This window comes from Thamnophis elegans, chromosome 14 (assembly GCF_009769535.1).
Source record: "Thamnophis elegans isolate rThaEle1 chromosome 14, rThaEle1.pri, whole genome shotgun sequence".
In the NCBI taxonomy this organism is placed as follows: Eukaryota; Metazoa; Chordata; class Lepidosauria; order Squamata; family Colubridae; genus Thamnophis; species Thamnophis elegans.
Window position 1 is genome coordinate 12931821 of NC_045554.1, and position 20143 is coordinate 12951963.

Below are 20143 nucleotides of genomic sequence, written 5' to 3' on the forward strand. Positions count from 1 at the left end.
TCCCCCAAAAAAGCATTCAGATTTAGGAGTTTTTTTAAAAGCAAGCTTGAAGGCTAGGAACCACCCTGACATGGTGCCCACAGAGGTCTCCAGTTCTGCATGTTTTCCCCATTTTTTTCTCCATTGATTACATGACGTACTGGGTGAACCAGAGGCGTCCAACTTTGGCCGGTTGAAGACTTGTGGACTTGCGGTGCTGGCTGGGGACTTCTGGAAGTTAAAGTCCACAAGACAATTCTGGGAGTTGAAGACTACAAAACTCCCAGAAATTCCCCATCTCGCAGAGCTGGCTGGGAAATTCTGGGAGCTGAAGTCCACAAGCCTTCAACTTGTTCAAGGTTGGACTTTAACTCCCAGAACTTGCCATCTCACGGAGCTGGCTGGGGGCTTCTGGAAGTTAAAGTCCGCAAGACTTCAACTGGCCAAGGTTGGGCTTTTCACTTTCAGAATTCCCCATGCAGTGATGCTGGCTGGGAAATTCTAGGAGTTAAGTCCACAAGTCTTCAACTGGCCAACGTTGGAAACTCCTGGTTCAGACTTTCCAGCTGCTGGTTATATGAAAAAGGTTTTTTTTTTAAAAAAAAGACAAAAAAAAATGCAAACCAGAATTCCCAAAGCATATCTGGACTGCATCCTAATCCCAAGCCCTTGATTCAACTGCCTGAATGAATGATTCTTGTAGAGAGGGGAAATGGGGGAGGATCTAAAAAACAGTGGTAGGGAGATACTTAAGTAATGTTACATAAAGAAAAAAAACCACGCGATCAAGAATGGGATCTGAATACTGATGGGAGTGGTCTCCTTGGCATTGATTGAGACCAATTACAGAGCTTCTCTTGAGTACATTTAACTTATCTTAAAAATCGTCCTATAAGGAAATGTGGATATTAACCTCCTAGGGCTGTGATGGGGAACCTATGGCATGCATGCCAGAAGTGGCACACTGAGCCCTCTCTATGGGTACGTATGCCATCGCCAGCTGCTCTTCACGGAGCACCAGAAAAACGGCCTGAAAACGGACCAAAAATCAGGTCATTTTTCAGGGTGTTTTCTTTGCCGTTTTGGGGCCATTTTCAGTGTCGTTTTCAGGTTGTTTTTCAGGCCCAAAACAGCCCGAAAATGACCCCCCAAATGCCCCCAAACCAGGCCAGCTGGTCTTTTCATTTCCAGTACTCTAGCAGGCACGCACATGCACACATATTCCGGTTTCGGCACTCAGTGCCAAAAGGGTTAGCCATCACTGACCCATAAGAGATGCAATTAAGTTGCAGAGTTTTTGATTTATTTCAGTTAATAGACTTGGTGGCAGAGGTCACAACTAGGGACGTGGGTGCCTATGGCTTCCCATGTGGTCTTGCTGCATCCCTTAATACATGGGTCCCCAATCCCCGGGGATGCTGCCCCCTACTGGGCCTTGGACCATTGGGAACCGGGCCTCAGAGGCAGCACATTCCCTTCGCCCTCCCCCCCCCCCTTTGCATTTCTGGCCTGCAGAAGGAATCTAATGTGGGGAAACCCTGGACTTAACACAGCCCCAGCCAAGTAGGGTTGCCAACAACAGTATGGTTGAGGATGGAGACTCCCAGGTTGCAAGTGCAGAGAAGAAACTCAGAAGAAGAAAAAACCTGTATCACCAATAAAAAATAAAAAAAAAGGACTGAAGCGTGCAAGAACTGTGAAGTTAAAAAAAAAGCAACTCCAAACTTTCTTTTTTATAATTCCTTTCTGAGATGTTGATGGGACGGCATAAGATCTGGGTTCTTTTTTTTCTTTCTTCTCCTCTTGAATTGGGAATGTTATTTATCCAGATCAGTTTTCGAGCCAAAGATTGAAGAGTTAAAAAAGTTTGGAAGATGGCTCTGAGAGGGAGACCTAGCCTGCTAGACCACCACGGCAGAGATCCATCGGCAGAGGGGGAGGGGGGGGCTGTTGGATATCCACCCCCCTCCCCTCCTATCCCCAAGCAAGGATCTAAACCAGTGTTTTTCAACCTTGGCAACTTGAAGATGTCCGGACTTCAACTCCCAGAATTCTCCAGCCAGCGAATGCTGGCTGGGGAATTCTGGGAGTTGAAGTCCAGACATCTTCAAGTTGCCAAGGTTGAAAAACACTGATCTAAACTATAGGAAGAAATGTGCAGATTATTGGTTTCCTGGCGCGTGGGAAAAAGAAGTGGCAAGAGGGGGGAAAAAAAAACATACCCCATCACCTATGACTTTTCCATGTGCTGGATTGCTGAATACATGAAGAGTGGGTGCTCCTATAATGGATCCAAGAATACTTGTGGAGGGAGGCAGGTCCTAGTTGCTTCCTCCACTGTTGCTGGAGCAGGCAACTTCCCTTGCCCCCCCAAATCTTGAGCTAATGAGTAAAAGTGACAGACAGGAGTTTCCGAGCTGCCCCCGAAATCACACCGGTGCCTTAGCATGAGCGTGCAACGAGTTTCACGACTTGATCAAGAGCGAGAATCTCAGGTTCTCCATCCTTCCACATCCATGGAGGTTCCTTTGTTCAGTGTTTGAGTCAACCGCAAGAAGAGGACCTGGGCGAAATTCCTTCTGAGAAAAAGGGTTCAGAAAGTCCCAGAAACCTTCGTAGTTCCCCCACCCACCCCCAAGAGGAGCTCAGAGACATCCAAGCAGGAGATGAAGCAGGAGGTCCAAACAGAGGCAACCCCAGAGGGCCAACAGTCTCGGCTCTCCCCAAGACACGTCTATTTAAAAACATTGACTGGACTGCAGGAGCTTCAGCTTCCGAGAAACAGCCAAAAGGGGTTAAAAAAAAAAACGACAACTGGGGAGGGGGGAAGCGAAGATATTTGTAGGAGCTGCGCGGCCCAGAAGGTATCTAATGCTATGGCTTGCAGGATTTGGGGGCATTCCCTGAGTGAGAAAAATGCAAATCTTGCCCATGCCAGTTAGGTGACTGCGATGATTTCTGATGATGCTGGTGCAACGATGGTCATCCACTCCCATCTGCTACGCCCACCCGCCCCTCCGGGCAGAATGTCCTTCAGACGTCCTTCTGTCTTCCCCTGGCACGCTTTCTTTTTGGGTTTTTGCAAAGTGCTCGAGGGCAAATGAAGTTGGGTTTCCTGGACGTGGGTGGAAGAAACAACCTAGAGCAGGGAGGAAAAGAAAAGAGAGATTCCTCGCTGTCCTCTACTTGTTCTTCATCATTGCCTTGTAGAGGCTGATTCCCACGATGGTGGCCACGGCAGCTCCCAAGGCGATGCGGATCCAGACGGACGATGCACCCAACTCGATGTCGTTCAAGTGCCTGCAAGAGAAAGGGTAGAGGATGTGGCTTGGTAAACAGTCTTTCAAAGGTGAAGTTATGACCACAGACCCCATCTAGTTTGGAAAGCTGCCACGTCAATATTTTCCAAATGAGGTGCTGTGCAAGGAAAGACTGGGCACAGAGTCCCTGAGATTCACGGACAGATCTTCACACTCCTGAAACGAATCTAATGACTGAACGAAAGAATTGTTTCCTGCAAAATCCCCCTCCCCTTTTGCTCCTCTTTTATCTCCTATGGGAGGGGCCAATCACCTTCCACCTGTGACTTTACTCCCAAGTCGACACTGATTTTTTTAGCTGTTCTCTTCATCTGGCTGCCAGCTTTCCCAGCTGACAAGCTCAGAGTCTTTAACTGCTGATGTTCTGACCTAGGCTTCCCCACAAAGCATGAGGCAGAGTCCTGGTCCTAGCAAAATCCCTTTTATTAAATGAATGTGAATTCCTCTCCTTCACCTTCAGCAAAGGCCTGGAAAACAGTCTTTCAAATGAGTAATTTATGACCTCAGACCTCATCTATCTTGGAAAGCTGTCATATGAATATTTTCCAAATTAGGTGCTGTGCAAGGAAAAACTGGGCACAGTCTCTCTGAGATTCACGGACAGATCTTCACACTCCTGAAATGAATCTAATGACTGAACGACCGACCAAATTGTTTCCCACAAAAGCCCCCTCCCCTTTCGCTCCTCTTTTATTTCCTATAGGAGGGGCCAATCACCTTCCACCTGTGACTTTATTCCCAATTCGACCCTGATTTCTTAGCTGTTCCTTTCTTCTGGCAGCTCTGCGCATGCGCACACTGGGAACAGCCTCCAGCTGTTCTTCTGCCCCGCTGATGTCTGACTCTGAAGGCAGCTGATAACTGGCATATGGCCCTGGCCCCCTCCCTGCCTCCAACACAGACCCTCATCAGAGCCTTCCCCAGACTCCAGGACTGGCCCAGGTTCCTCCCCAACCTCCTCACTGTCCGAATCTGCTGCCAGCTCTGCCAGCCAGTGGCATGCCACAACACTATGTTAGAACTGAACAGCCCTCTCTCAACAGAGCGGGGGGAATAAGACACAATCTATCTCCAGTTTACAACGCAGCACTTCCAAGAAGGTTCCATGCCAATTGCACCCCAATTGAGGTGACCCCGAGGGCGTTAAGATAATCCCCCAAGTGGCCTCAACAGCTCAGAGAGAATACTAACAACCAGATGACTGCAAAAAACCCAAACCAAAACCACAGTCCTTCCTAGCAAAACCTATCCTGCCATTCCCCCACCATCAGAACTGACGGAGCTTCTTAGAAATGTTCTCTTCCTCAAGCAAAAATAGTTCAGTTGCCTTTTGAAGAAGGAAAAAGAAAAAGAGAAGAAAGCACTCCAGAGGCGACTAACTCGGTGGTAAAGAAGATCCATTACATCAATGGAGAAGCGGCGTTCCTGCAGATCTCTTTTGTCTCCAATGGCTTCCAGAATTTCATTCTTTTCCAAGCTTTACAACTATTCGGGTCATTGCCCCGTTATAGGAAGGCTTAATGGCCCCCGGGCTGACGGGGCCTTGAAAAGAGGGACAGGAACAAGGCGAGGAGGACAAGAAAAACTGGACCATTGGATGCAAATGGAACATGAGAGCTAAATAGAGCATCCATATCTGGAGGCAGCGTATCCTCTCAATACGGACATTTTATTCAGGTGACGTGGGAAAGGATGGCTTCTTTTGTCTTGCTGGCTGCTACTTCGCTGGATGGCGCTGCCGTTTGGCCTGCCAGCAACACTCTTCCCCTCTCCAGGGTCTGTTGCGGCCCGCCAGCTGCCAGCAGAGCTGCCGGCAGACTCGGACAATGAGGAGGTTGGAGAGGAACTTGGGCCAGTTCTGGAGTCTGGGGAAGGCTCTGATGGATGCTCTGCGTCGGAAGCAGAAACGGACCCAGGGCCGTCCGACATTTCTCAGCCCCCTTCGGAGGCTGAGATAAGTGGGGAGGAAGAACAGCTGGGGCTTGTTCCAGATGCACGTATGTGCAGAGCGGTTAGAACAGGGGAGTAACCGAGGGCAAGGAGTCGACTTGGGAAGCAAATCAGACGCGGATGCTGAATGGCCCCTCCCTGACTGGGGAATAAATAGAAGGAAAGAGGAGTGGTTGTCGTAGGAGACAACAGTTCGTATTTCTGAAGGTTTTGCTCATTGTGTTTCGTCCTTCAGGGGCTGCTTGCCAGAGCTTAATGTGCAACCTTTTGGCTGGGAGCTCACATTATTGCAAGGAACCGAAAGGTCAGTTACTGCAGTTAACTCTTCGAAGGACTACTGCCTGGACTTTTCGGTGTGTGAATGCCATTAATTCACAGGAGATAAATAAAGGAGAGGTTTTCGGGACAAGGAGTCTGCTTCTTGTTTCTGTTGGGTCACAACAGGGTCTGGAGGAGAGCCGTGCTCTCCATCTCAAGCACTGAGACAAGATGTGACCCCTGAGATTCTGGATTGAAAAGCAACAGCTGTGTGGAAAAAAAAATCTGCGATCTGCTCAGTTGAAGCGTCCATGAAGCGTTCAAGTTGTTTAGCTGGGGGAGGCCGTCAAATTAACGTCAGAAGTTCTCCCTAAGCTCAAAATCTTCTCAAACTGCATAGGTTCTCCTCGCACATATGTGCTAGTGGTTCCTGACTCAGGGGACAGTGCTCATCTCTGTTTCAAAGCTGAAGAGCCAGCACTGTGCAAAGACATCTTGGTGGTCATGTAGCCGGCATGACTAAACGCCAAAGGCACAAACACAGAAGGCTGTTACCTTCCCACCAAAGGTGGTTCCTATTTTTCTACTTGCATTTTTTACTTGCTTTCGAATGGCAGAAGCTGGGACAAGTCACGGGAGCTCACTCTGTTATGCGGCACTAGGGATTTGAACCGCCTAACTGCTGACCTTTCTGATCGATAAGCTCAGTGTCTTAGCCACTGCGTCCCACCACTGAAACTGCAAGGTGTTCCCAAAGTTTGCAGGCATCTACCCAACATCTGACTTTCACTGTGGTTATTAAAAAAGGGAGCATTCTCCTCTCTTGGCCTTTGAGTCTCTTTTTGCCAATCTCCCAAATTTCTAAAGCTCCTGCCATTGAAATCTGGAGAGCAACTGATTTGATTTCAGGCAGTCGGAGCCCTCTGTTAAGAGTTAAGAATTAAGAATGTTATCGTTCAAACCTGATAAAAGGAGCAATCGCTCTTCCTCTTTCACTCAAGGTGGCACACACACCGTATCTAACACTCCTACTTTGCTCACAACTACCTAATGAGATGGCTTGGGCTAAGAGGGAGGGACTGGACCCAAGTCACCCAGCCAGTTTTCAAGGTTAAGACGGGACTAGAAGTCACCATATCTGGTGATTGGCCACAAGTCAACCAGCTTTTTAAAGGTAAGGCAGTACTAGAACTCACATTGTCTTAGTGATTGGCCACAAGTCATCCAGGGGGCTTTTAAAGCTAAGGTGGGACTAGAATGCACAGTCTCCTGGTGATTGATTCAAAGTCACTCAGCTGACTTTCATGCTTAAGGCGGGACTAGAACTCACCACCTCCTGGTGATTGGCCCAAAGTCATTCAGCTGACTTTCATGCTTAAGATGGGATTAGAACTCACCACCTCCTAGTGGTTGTCCACAAGTCACCCAGCCAGTTTTCACGCCCAAGCATGGCTGGAATTCACCGTCTCCTGGTTTCTAACCGGCACTTTCTAGCCAGCATTACACTAAACTTTCCTGATCTACTTCCTAGTTTTAACTTTCCTGTAATATTTCAACTGGCACTTTATATACCAGGGATGAAAACCACCCTGTTCTTGTTCGGAGAAAGGGCCCAAGATGCCTTCGCCTAGCTTTGCTTGCAGAGAAATGCACCCTCGTTGCGATGCCAGCTGCTGTTCGACGCCAATCTCATACCAGGCTTCACACGCCGCAGCCAACGCTGCATTCGGCTGAAGCTTTAACTGCAAAGGGTGAAGAATGAATATTGCCCCAGAAAGCAGCAGTTCTAAATCAAGGGGACAGGAAGGAAAGGCAGAACAAAAATGCACTGAGCCAGGGCTCGAAGGAACGAAAAGTGGGTTGGGGGAAGGAGAAGGGGAAGAAGAGGAATGAAAATAAAGAGGAGGGGAAGAGTCCTCCAATTCAGCACAGTACATTGATCCATAAGGTGCTTTTTCCAGTGTCTCCTGTAGTCAGCTCCTCATGTTGGATTGTGCTGTGCAGTTCAGCATGGGCTATTTTCAAGTGCAGATATTCAGAGGAACAGCTCTCTCACTATTTAAAAAAACTTTCCTAGTGAAGGCAGGGCATTAGGGGCTTTGATGTCAGGCCTGCAGCCATCTTTTCTTTTGGATCTTTGGCCTGCCACACTTTCCATTATTCTACTATGCATTTTCTATTGTGGGGAAATGGGAGGGGGGGATTGTACAGAGTTAGATGCGATGTAGCCATAACAACATTCTTTATAGAAAGCCAAGGTCATCCTTTGCCTCTGCACCTGACCGGAACTGGATGGGTGGAAGCTGCCAGCATGGCAGTGGGAGATTGGCCCATGTGATGGGGCTTATGGGTGTGGGGGCAAGTTCTTCAACTTTCAACTGGGTGGGGAAAACTGGGAAACTTTCAGATTCGAGTTTTCCCAGATGTGCCAACATGGCTCTCTTAATAAATTGTAGCAATACTTTGCCTTGGACTCTGATTTACTTTTGGATGCTATTTGGAACCCTGACATTAACCATTTTAAAAGGAATCTGAAGTGATGACCCAACAGGTCACGGGTTATCTAGTCTTCTTAACCTCATCTCTGACAGAAGTAAGGCTCACTCCCCAGGACGTATAAATAATGAAATGGGGATGAATGTGGAATTAGAATTAAAAGTAGAATTATAATTCTTTATTGGCCAAGTCTGTAGAGATTCTCAGTCATCCAGGTCATGGTTGTCCCAAAGGTGTTTTTTTCAGGAGGCAACTGGTCTTTCTTTGAAGACGTGTCACTTTTCATCCAAGGAGCTCCTTCAGCTCTGACTAAAGGGTGGGGAATGGAAGGATTTGTATTCCTATTTCCTTTCCTTTTCAAGTTGCCTCCAGAAAAAGCACCTTTGGGACACAATTGATAGGGCTTTTGGTTAGGACAAGTAGAGGAAAAAGGAAGCCGCGCTAGAAGGAGACTCTATGGACTAGGAAAAACGACACCAGGCTAGAAGGAGACTCTATGGTGGGGAAACAGGACTTCTAGTCAGCAGAGGAAAAAGGACGCCGCGCTAGGAGGAGACTCTATGGTGGGGGAACCGGACTTCCGGTCAACAGAGGAAAAAGGATGCCGCGCTAGGAGGAGACTCTATGGTGGGGGAACCAGACTTCTGGTCAGCAGAGGAAAAAGGACGCCACTCTAGGAGGAGACTCTATGGTGGGGGAAAACGGACCTGGTTGGCTTCAGAATTGAGTGGGGAGCTTCCAGTGAGGACCTGTGTGGCTCTTTGAGTATTTAAGGTTGCCGACCCCTGCACTAACGTGACAATGACAGCGCTTCATTTAACAACGGTGGCAAGAAAGGTTGTCAACGGGGACAACATTCACTTAACCGATGTCTCCCATAGAAGCAGAAAGGTTGGGCTCAATGGTGGTCGTAAGTTGAGGACTGCTTGTATCATCTTAATGGGCACCCGTGCTTTCTTTCGGCATTTGGCAGGTGTATCGTCCGAGCTGTGATATGTTTCCACAATAGGACATGCTGAGCATTAGAGGAACTGAGATAAAATTAGATCCTTCTAAAGGAATGGCTGTTATCAATCACCCACTCCCCTTTTTCCCCTTCACTATAAATCCCTCTTTGAACACACGGACCCTCTTCCCTCCTCTCTCTCTCTCTCTCTCTCCCCAGGACGTATTAGAATGATTAAAAACTGGAACAGAGAGAGAGCAAGCTCCGAATACAAGAGCTCAGATCAAGCAGCTCTTAGCGCCTTTCTTTTTAATGGAATATAAATAATGGATTCTACACACACACACACACACACACACACACACACACAAACACACACACACACAAAAGATCTTTGCATTCACATCAGCCAGTGGAATTCTGTAGAGATTCTCAGTCATCCAGGACAGGGGTGTCCCAAAGGTGCTTTTCTCAAGAGGTAACTGGACTTTCTTGTTTTTTCTTTGAAGATGTTTCGCTTCTCATCCAAGAAGCTTCTTTAGCTCTGACAGGATGGTGGGGAATGGAAGGATTGATATTCCTTGCAGGCAGCTGGTCATTTGCATCCTTTTAGAGGGTCATTGAGGCCACTTGGAGGTTTGTCTGTGTCCTCAGGGTCCCCTGAGTGGTGCAAATGGTTCCTGTAGTCTTCAATTTTTCCCCTGGAAATCCATTCCTACTCCCGCGCCATTCCAAGGGTCTTCATCCCAAATTGTGTAGCTCAAAGTCTGTAGAGATTCTCAGTCATCCAGGTCATGGTTGTCCCAAAGGTCCTTTTTTTCCAGGAGGCAACTGGACTTTCTGGTTTTTTCTTTGAAGACGTTTCGCTTCTCACCCAAGAAGCTTCTTCAGCTCTGACCGATTCAGCGAAACATCATCAAAAGAGAAAACAAGAAAGTCTAGTTGCCTCCAGGAAAAAAAAAAGCACCTTGGGGACATCCAGTGGGATGCACCGTCTTTCCTTGCACGACGGGGACTTGCTCAAGTACCTGTTGCTTAAGGGATTCGTTTTGTTTAATGGGCTGAGGCTTCCTTTCAAGGGGAAATGAATTTCAGACACTCATTCCAGCCACTATTAACAGTGATGGCTAACCTTTTCCCAATCGCGTGCCGAAAGTGAGGGGAGCGCAGGGGACGCCGTGCGTGGGCGTGCCCACACCCATAATTCTATGCATGCGACCCCCCCCGGTGTGCATGCGTGCACGACCCCTGCCCGACCCCCCACTTTTGGGGTGCAATGGATCTGTTTTTTGCCCTCCCCAGGCTCCAGAGGCTTTCTAGGAGCCTAGGAAGGCGAAAACAGCCTCCCCCACCCTCCCCTGGAAGCCCTCTGGAGGCTTCAGGCTTCCCTGAAGCCTCCAGAAAGCGAAAAATGGCCTACGGGCAATCCGGAAGTCGGGAACTGACTTCCGCTTTGCCCATAGAGCTTTTCTCGCCCCTCAGAGGCTTCCATGAAGCTTCTGGAGGGAGAAAAACAGCTCAATGCGCAAACCGGAAGTTCGCGAACTTCTGGTTTGCACATTGGGTTGTTTTTTGCTCTCCGGAGGCTTCAGGAAAGCCTTGGAGGGCGAAAAATGGCCAAAAACGAAGGCCAAAGTCAGCTGGCCATGCGTGCTGGAGCTCACAGGGCAACGCCACGCGTGCCCTAACAAATGGCTCCCTGTGCCATCTGTGCCATGGTTCCACCACAAAATCGCGTTCGACTAAACCGCGCTCGACGAAACCGCGTAGCTGATGTCATCAACAGGGCGACAACAGCGCGGAGACAGAAGCACGCTGTAAACGCTAAACCTAAAATTAACCCCTAAACCTAACCCCCCTAAACCTAATCCTAAACCTAACCCTAAACCTAATCCTAACCCTTAACCTAACCCTAAACCTAACCCCTAACCTAACCCTAAAGCTAACCCTAACCCTTAACCTAACCCTAAACCTAATCCTAAAGCTAACCCTAAACCTAACCCTTACCTTAAGTTGAATCGGCTTGCTTTCAAAGCGCTATTTAAAGCGCCCTTTCTCTGCGCTCGCTGTTGTCGCCCTGTTGATGACATCAGTGACGCGGTTTAATCGGGTGCAGCTTAGTCGAGCGCGGTTTTGTCGTGCCATGCTGTGCCATAGGTTTGCCATCCTGGCATTATAAGAACCAGCCCACCTAATGCCTTTCCCAGAGGAGAATCACAGGGCTTCCAACTAATCAAGGAGAGACGCAAAATATATCATGGTGACATCATCGCCCTAGCCACTGTTGAGGTAGCCTCCTTCTTAGTCCTACATTTTAAAATTTACTTTCCTCTCTGCTTACAATTGATCCATCAAACTGTTCTTTGTAAAACAAATTTCAAGCCTCAAAAAAGTGCTGGAAGGAACAGGAAAACATTAAAATTCAACATAGCATTAAATTCCCAGAGAACAGCAAAAGCAAGCGAGTGAGTGAAGAAACACTCACGGAAACGTGGCGGCTGTGGCTAGTTTGGTGTAGACCGCGGTGCTGAGAAGTTCCTGGCTGATGCAGGAGAAGTAAAACGGGGGCTGCAAGCGGTGTTTGTAGCAGAACTCGGCTGGGGAGAAGCCGTGCGGAAGGGCTGTTTCCGGCAGGTCAGTTTTGGAAGCCACGAAGAGACAAGGAATCTGACTGTCCATGTAGTGTTGCTGCAGAAGGCAAGAAAGAAAAGGGGGGTAATTATTTTTTTAAAAATAGTTTTTATTAAACTTTTTAGCTTTAAAAACAGAAAAAAAAAAATCCAGAAAAGACAAGACAAATATAACAATATAAAATAGTTATGCAGCCTTCTGTATTGGCATACATGTTTAGCCTTTGTAATTCTCATTCTTCATTGCCTTCCTGTTCTGACCCCCCTTCTCCGTCCAGGAACGAACCCCGAAACCAACGTAAATAAAAAGGTTTCTTTTAATCAGTCCAGACTCTTGTTGGCTGCAAGCCACATAAACAAAGAGATAAGCACTCCGGCAGCAAGTCCTACAAAACTTGGCAGCAATGCAAACAAACTCTGGCAGCAATTCAGCCTGCCAAGTTTGTTTCTTGTTAGTCCTTAACGTTGATTTCTGCAGAAGGGCGTGGCACAAGCAGTCTCTTTTATAATCAGGAGAGGATCTTAATGAGCATCAGCTGAGTGTAATCACCTCTTGTAATTACGCCATTGTTCTTGACGCCGAGTAGCCCTTCGACGGTGTGCATCCTGGAACAACTTACAGGTGTTTTCTGGATCACTCACTCTTGTCTCCTCCCCACTGATCCAAGGCTCAGACGCCACCTGGTGGCCAACCAGTCTCTCCTCGCCCTGCTCGGAGTCGGAACCCTGTCCAGGGTCCTCCACCTCCTCCAGGGCCGACTCATAAGACCCCTTGCTATCGGAGTCTGGCGGCAGCTCCAACGGCTCCTGCCGGGCCACAACACCTTCCTATCGGTTTTAACCTCTGTAATAGTGTAATACCAGTTGTACTAACAATTGTAATAATATTAATTGTTCATATCACCATTATATTTATATTGTCGTCAATACTTTTGAGTTGGATAGTAATCAGTAACTTTGGTTAATTTTTATTTAATACTAGTTTAGGGGAAAAAAACCTTATCTTTCCTATTTTGGCTTGTTTTCTAGCTACTTATAAATTCTATTCCATATTTTCTAAAAATCCGATTCTTCTCTTTCTTTTAACTCCATGGTCATTTTGTCCATCTCTGCACATTCAAGTAACTTTCTAATTATTGTTTCGTCGGCAGGTGTATTGATTTCTTTGTATTGATTGGTAATTATTGATTGCACAGCCTATCATACAGGTAGTGACTGACTTACGACCACTGCTGCTAAGTGAAATGTTTGTTAAGTGAGTTTCCCCCCATTTTATGACTTTTCTTGCTGCAGTGGTTTAAGTGAATCATTGCAATTGTTATGTTAGTAACACAGTGGATAATAGAGCCGTGGTGGCGCAGTGGTTAGAGTGCAACAGCAGTAGACTTATATACCGCTTCATAGGGCTTTCAGCCCTCTCTAAGCGGTTTACAGAGTCAGCATATTGCCCCCAACAACAATCCGGGTCCTCATTTTACCCACCTCGGAAGGATGGAAGGCTGAGTCAACCCTGAGCCGGTGATATTTGAACCGCTGAACTGCTGATCTAGCAGTCAGCTGAAGTAGCCTGCAGCGCTGCATTTAACCACCGCGCCACCTCGGCTCTTGCAGTACTGCAGGCTGCTTTTGCTGACTGCCGGTTGCCTGAAATTTGGCAGTTCAAATCTCACTAGGCTCCAGGTTGACTCAGCCTTTCATCCTTCCGAGGTCGGTTAAATGAGGACCCAGATTGTTGGGGGGCAAGAAGTTGATTCTGTAAACTGTCTGAATCTGTTGCCAGATCCGCTGGCAGGCCACAACACTGGTTCAGGATGTGGTCTACAGCTTGATGTGGGCCCCCATAGTCGCACTGAGGGGAGGCTACTATGCCCCATTTATACAGTGAACGCTGTTTGAGGTTCAAATCCTATTTAAGGTTGTCCGTTGTTAGTTGGGTTAGTTTTAGGAGAGGGAATCAAACTTGTAGCAAAAACATTTTGGAGAAGAACTCTGGGATGAGCCGTTGAAGTCAAATTTCCATTTCTGATGTTTATTTATTAAGCAATCCTTTAAATATCAACAACCCCCTCTCCCAATCCTTATTGCAGTCATCAATCAACCCAAAGCAAATCACAAAACTAAGATTAACTATAGATGGGGAGGATGAAAAGAGATTAAAAGGAAACACCCAAGGAATGTTAACTAAAAAAGAGTAATAGGACTAGAAATTGTTAAGACAAAGGAATCGGGGTAATGTAAGGCAGTGTTTCTCAACCTTGGCAACTTGAAGATGTCCGGACTTCAACTCCCAGAATTCCCCAGCCAGCATTCGCTGGCTGGGGAATTCTGGGAGTTGAAGTCCGGACATCTTCAAGTTGCCAAGGTTGAGAAACACTGATGTAAGGATTACTTTCGAAAGCCAAATTAAAAAGTTCAGCAGTGAACGCAGCAGTCAAAACAGCTAAAGAAGATTTGGACTGTGGCTTCGGTTAGGAAGAAGCCTCAGACAATGACCGACTTTTCTAAAACATTTCTTTTTGCTTGACAGCATCTTTTCTACATGGAAACTCTTGGTTAATGTTTTCATTTCCAAATTAAATATGCAGGTAACAGCAATAAAGTTCCATGGATGGAGTGGAGGAGAAAGGATGAAAAAGGATGATATCAAAGAGCTGTCACCCTCTCATCTCCCTCTCCCTCTCTCTCTATCCATCAATCCATCCATCCTTCTATCCATCCATCCATCTCTCTCTCTTTCATCTATCATATCTATCTACACACACATTCAAGCTCTTATATCTACAATCTATTATCTAGTATCCATCTATCACTAATATCTATCTATATATCAGAGATATATAGCTATCCATCTATCCGCCCGCCCGCCCGCCCGTCCATCCATCCATATCTATCTATAATTATCCATCCATCCAATCTATCCATCTATATCATATGTAAGAAACATCAATCATCCTCAGGAAAGGACCCTGAGGGCTATATAATAAAATATAATAAAAAAAACCTAGAAGCATAAAAACAGTAGAGAAAATTTAAAAGAGGCAAGAAAACTTAAAAATTAATTAAATTTTAGCATCAGACTTTGGAGACCTCCTGCTTCTGAAGCCAGCCAAGTAGAAAAACTCACCTTATAAATATTAGCACAGTAATTGAAAGACTTGAAGTCTGTCACGTCATACAAGAAGCAGGCAACATCACACGTTATGTCGGAGGTTTTTGCAAATTCCACACAGGCCTCAATCTCGTGCAGCTGCAGAGAAATGCAGAGCAGATTCAGGTTCTTTCTGAACTAAACATTGGTTCACCCATCCAATGCATCAGGGATTTTTTTTTTTTTAAAAAAAATGCATTAATAGATCGCACTTACAATTAAATGCTTTTCCTGTCCATTGACCAGCACGGTATTAATTGAATAGGATGATCTGCTTTCTTCAGATTCACTTTGGACCTGAAACAGGGAGAGAGGAAAGGAGGAGGATTTTGATGAGGAAGCAAGGAAGGAAGATTGATTTTGAGGTAAAAGAAAGAACGAAGATTGATTTTGAGGTAAAAGAAAGAACGAAGATTGATTTTGAGGTAAAAGAAAGAACGAAGATTGATTTTGAGGTGAAAGAAAAAAGGAATATGGATTTTGAGGTAAAAGGAAGGGAGGGAGGAAGCGAGGGAAGGAAGTAAGGAAATAAGGAAGGAATTTGATGACTGCATATTGCTTTCAACCTAATACTATCTAGATCAGGGGTCAGCAATCTGTGGCTCTGGAGCTGCATGTGGCTCTTTTCTCTCTCTGATGCGGCTCCCTGTCGCTCAAACTATGTGTCATAACCACCAATGAGTGACACTGGCACGCAATTTATTGAGCTTTTCGACCCCTGGTAGGCCAACCATGGATAAATCCAGAAAAGTTTTAGAAGAAAACATTTAATGTTACGTGGGCAGATTCAATTGTTTCACTGCGGAGGAGACTGATTTACCAGTATGCTTTATATGTGGGGAGAAATTGGCCAACACTACAGTGCTATCTTCATTTTAGACGTCAAAAGGGTTTTGTGGCTCCCGGTGTTTTCTTTCCTATGGGAAATGGGTCCAAATGGCTCTTTGAGTGTACAAAGTTGCCAACCCCTGATCTAGATACTTGGGAATGTCATTTCAACAATCCTGAATTCTTGGACTTTTAGTTTTAGTAGTCCAGAAACCACAACCCGTCACATTTAGGAGAAGAAGAAGAGATAAAGCTGCATTCTGGAAGCCTGGAATGATTTGAAGAAAAAGTGGGCCTCAACTAAAACATTCTAAGTAATCACTGCCCCTCAAATTCCAAGGACTGGCATGTAGAAAAAGCCACCATGGGGCTGTGGTTAAGGCAATGGGCTAGGAATGGGAAGGAACAGGTTCAAGTCCACCTGCCATCTAACAAGCAAGGGGCAGGAATGTGGTATAAGAGCCATGATGGCTCAATGGTTAGAGTGCAGGCTGCTTCTCCTGACTGCAGGCTGCCTGCAATTTGGTAGTTCGAATCTCACCAGGCTCAAGGTTAATTCAGCCTTCCATGGTGGGTAAAATGAGGACCCAAATTGTTGGGGAAAAGAGGCTGACTCTGTAAAACGCTTAGAGAGGGCTGTAAAGCAGTATATGTCTGTGCTCTCTCTCTCTCTCTCGTCTGTCTATCTATCTATCTATCTATCTATCTATCTATCTATCTATCTATCTATCTATCTATCGTATCTATTTATTTATCTATCATTGTCTGTCTTTCATATCTGTCAGTCTTTATCCATCTATCTCAATCTGTCTGTCTGTCTATGTATCATCTATCTAGCCATAGTGGTGCAGTGGTTAGAATGCAGTACTGCAGGCTACTTCTGCTGCCTGCAAGCTGCCTGCAATTTGGCTCAAATCTCACCAGGCTCAAGATTAGACTCAGCCTTCCGTCCTTCTGAGGCCGTTAAAATGAGGACCCAGATTGTTGAGGACAATAGGTTGACTCTATAAACTGCTGAGAGGGGACCGTAAAAGAACTGTGAAACGGTATATAAGTCTAAGTGCTATTGCTGTAGTTGATTAGATGTTGCATTAGGAGCCCTGATAGTGCGGTGGTTAAAATGTGGTATTGCAGGCTGACTCTGCCCACAGTCAGGAGTTCAATGCTGACTGGCTCAAGGTTGACTCAGCCTTCCATCCTTCCGAGGTGGGTAAAATGAGGACCCAGATTGTTGGGGCCAAGAGGCTGACTCTGTAAACTGCTCAGAGAGGGCTGAAAAGCACTGTGAAGCGGTATATAAGCCTAAGGGCTATTGCCATATCATCCACTTGAAATAGCTTGCTGGCAGTCTAGTTCGATATTTCTCCACCTGGCCAACTTTAAGATGTGTGGATTTCAACTCCCAGAATTCCCCAGTCAGCAATGCTTAAAGTTGCCGAGGTGGAGAAACTCCAACTTGGGGGCCTCTTGAGATCAACCATCCAAGCATATCCTGATTCTGTACTCGTCCGAACTGAACTGTAGGATTCGTTTTGATCCGGAAAACCAAATTCGCCGGGACTTACCTCCGCTTTCTTCCCTAGAAAGGCCTGCAGGAAAGCGGACTTGCCAGATCCCTGAGACCCGATCACTTTGCACAGGAAGACATTCCGGTGAGTCTGGCCTTTCTCCAAGTCAATCTTTTTCCCCCGGGTGACTGGAAGAAAAACGGAGAGGGGGATGAGAAAGGATGCTGAAGGAAGATGACTTTCTTTCTTTCTTTCTTTCTTTCTTTCTTTCTTTCTTTCTTTCTTTCTTTCTCTTTCTTTCTCTCTCTCTCTCTCTCTCTCTTACTTTCTTTCTTTCCTTCCTTCCTTCCCTTTCCTGCTTCCTTGACTTCTTGCCTTTTTGCAGGAAGCAGGAGGAGAAGAGTTTAATTCATGCAGCCGATTCATTCTGGAGGTTTTGGCCAGGACTGGGGGAGGATGACTGAATCTCCAGTTCCCCCATGCCCGTGATGGCCAACCTATGGCATGCTTGCCAGAAGCTGCACACAGAGCCATCTCTCTGGGCATGCGAGCCGTCCCCCGTTGCTCTTCCGGGTTCTGCCACGCCAGCCAGCTGGTCTTTGCATGCCAGAAACTGGAAGACCAGGCGGCCGGTGTGTGCTGGGCGCCTGCTCTTCTGGTTTCCAGTGCGTGCATGCGCAACGTCCACTTGGTCTTCCGGTTTCTGGCACGCATAGATCAACTGGCCGGTGCGCATGCATTGCTCCGGAAACAGGAAGATCATCTTCTTGGCGTGCACATGTGCACCAGGTGGCTGCTCTTCCAGTTCCCAGCACAAATGTGCGCGCCTGTTTTGGCAATCGGCACCAAAAAGATTCGCCAACACTGCCCCATTCTATAGGGAGTCCTCAACTTACGACCACAATGGGGGCGAAGGGAGCAGGATTGCTACCGATAAGCAAGGTTCTTAAAAGTTTTCTGTCTGATTTTACAACCTTTCTTTTGTGACGCGAAATCACTGCTGTTGTTAAGCGAATTACATGGCCGTTAAGTGAATCCAGCTCCCCCCCCTTGCTGGCTCGGGAGATTGCAAATGGGGATGATGTGACCCCAGGAAGCTGCAACCATCGTAAATCCATGTCATGGTCCAAGGATGGTTGTAACTGCGAGAACCGGTCGTAAGTCACCCCTCTTGGTGCTGTTGTCACTTTGAACAGCTACTAAACTATGGTTGTACAGGTAGCTCAACTTACGACCACAAACGACCCCAAAATTTATGTTATTAGGCAAGGCAGTCCCTAAGTGAACGTTGCCCCATTTTACAACCTTTCTTACCATTGCCGTTAAGTGAATCACTGCAATTGCTAAGTTAGTAACACGGCTGTTAAGTGAACCTGACTTCCCCATTGACGTTTTGCTTGTCAGAAGGTCGCAAAAGATCACAGAACCCCAGGTTCACCACGACCGTCAAAAATATGAATCAGTTCCAAGCATCTGAATTTTGATCTCATGACTCATAGGGATGCTACAATGGCCATATATGTGAAAAACAGTCATAAGGCATTTTTTTTTCAGTGTCACTGTAACTTTGAATGGTTAGTAAACAAACCGTTGTATTGAGGTGGCAGGCTGAACCAAGGTAGGCCTCAAGCCTGAACCAAACTAGGGTTTCATGATATTAAGCTTTAACTGTTCATATAGCAATTGCAAGGTTTGCTTTTAGGACATAGTGCGGTTAGACATGAGTTAGAAGGAAGTCTGCACATGAAATATGCTGAAGCAAAGGATCTATTTTAGCCTATTTGCTGGCTTGGTTGTTATTCTGTTTGGTAGACACATATTGTTAGTTCCTCAAAATACATGCTATGTCTGTCCGTTGGCTGACCTATGTATTATGACTTCCTGTAGACATACTTTCTGTAACTCAAGGGCAAATCTTGAGGGGTGTTTCCAAAACTAACAGATGGCTTTAGCTGAAAGCAATAAACTATATAAGGAATTTCCTGACTTTCATTCATTGTTCAGGCCATTCTTTCTGAACTTGCGCAATAAACATTTCCTTCTCTGAAGAGCTGGCTTTTGTGTCCCGTCTTTTCTACAATAGTATGTTAAGGACTAGTCGTTACTCTGAGAACTAACCGCACATGAGTTCAGAAAAAGGAGAGTTTTAGCAGGTGATTTACCTGTGATGGCGTAAATCTGAGAATCCTGCTGGGAGAAGATGGGATACCCCAGGTAGCCCAAGTATTCTAAGCAGCGATGGACGTCCAGGTAGGCAACCAGCCTGGAAGGAAATCCAAGCACAGAAAAAGAAGCACACCTGTTATAGGACCAAGCCACCCGGGGAAGGGAGGAGAAGTGGTCTGACGGGAGGCAGAGAGAGGCTGCGCTTACGTCCACTGGCAGAGGAATCCATGCAGGGAAAGCAGGCCTTTATCTGTGGTGCATACCGTGTGGTAGAGCTCAGGTCCCCAGGGGATGTAGGGGAACACACCAAAGAAGTTCTGCAGCTCGACGGGCGAGAGGGCGCCGTCACAATCCTACCAGCCAGAGGAAAGAAACAGGTCCTGAGTGGCAGCTCTCCCTTTCTGCAGACGACAAGACCACCATGCCTACAGCAGCCTCCCTCTGCACCCTCAATAACTTCAGCTACAAAAATGCTCAGGGTGCTGCTGTGCCCTTGCCCTCAGCATCTGGCATAGCTTTGGCTAGAGGGGTCAGGTCAAAAGCTGAATAGAGGCAAATGTTGGAGAAGGGGTGGGGACAGAAATGCCAATTGTCCTATCAGTCAGAGCTGCTTGCCATTACCAGAGAACTAAAGAGTTCTTACTTCTTTCTTTCTTGGGAAAGATGCCCTCGTGAGAGGAAAAGGTTCCCCTCACACACATGTGCTAGTCGTTCCCAACTCTAGGGGATGGTGCTCATCTCCGTTTCAAAGCCGAAGAGCCAGCGCTGTCCGAAGACGTCTCCGTGATCATGTGGCCGGCATGACGCAATGCCGAAGGCGCACGGAACACTGTTCCCTTCCCACCAAAGTGCCCCCTATTTTTCTACTTTTTTAACGTGCTTTCGAACTGCTAGGTTGGCAGAAGCTGGGACAA

General features: G+C 46.6%; 1 protein-coding gene across 2 annotated transcripts in view; it reads right to left on the bottom strand.

The window, feature by feature from the left end:
* Positions 1-3053: 3053 nt before the first annotated feature.
* Positions 3054-20143, bottom strand: part of RHOT2 (ras homolog family member T2) — a 42216-nt gene continuing 25126 nt past the window's right edge. For both annotated transcript variants that reach the window (XM_032230969.1, XM_032230968.1), the window contains exons 13-19: positions 19437-19582; positions 19226-19326; positions 17121-17251; positions 14944-15024; positions 14704-14826; positions 11435-11637; positions 3054-3279 (exon numbers count right to left, since the gene is read on the bottom strand). In XM_032230969.1, the coding sequence (XP_032086860.1) occupies positions 3162-3279; positions 11435-11637; positions 14704-14826; positions 14944-15024; positions 17121-17251; positions 19226-19326; positions 19437-19582 (903 nt within the window). In that variant the 3' untranslated portion in view covers positions 3054-3161. The remainder of the gene's footprint in view (positions 3280-11434; positions 11638-14703; positions 14827-14943; positions 15025-17120; positions 17252-19225; positions 19327-19436; positions 19583-20143) is intronic.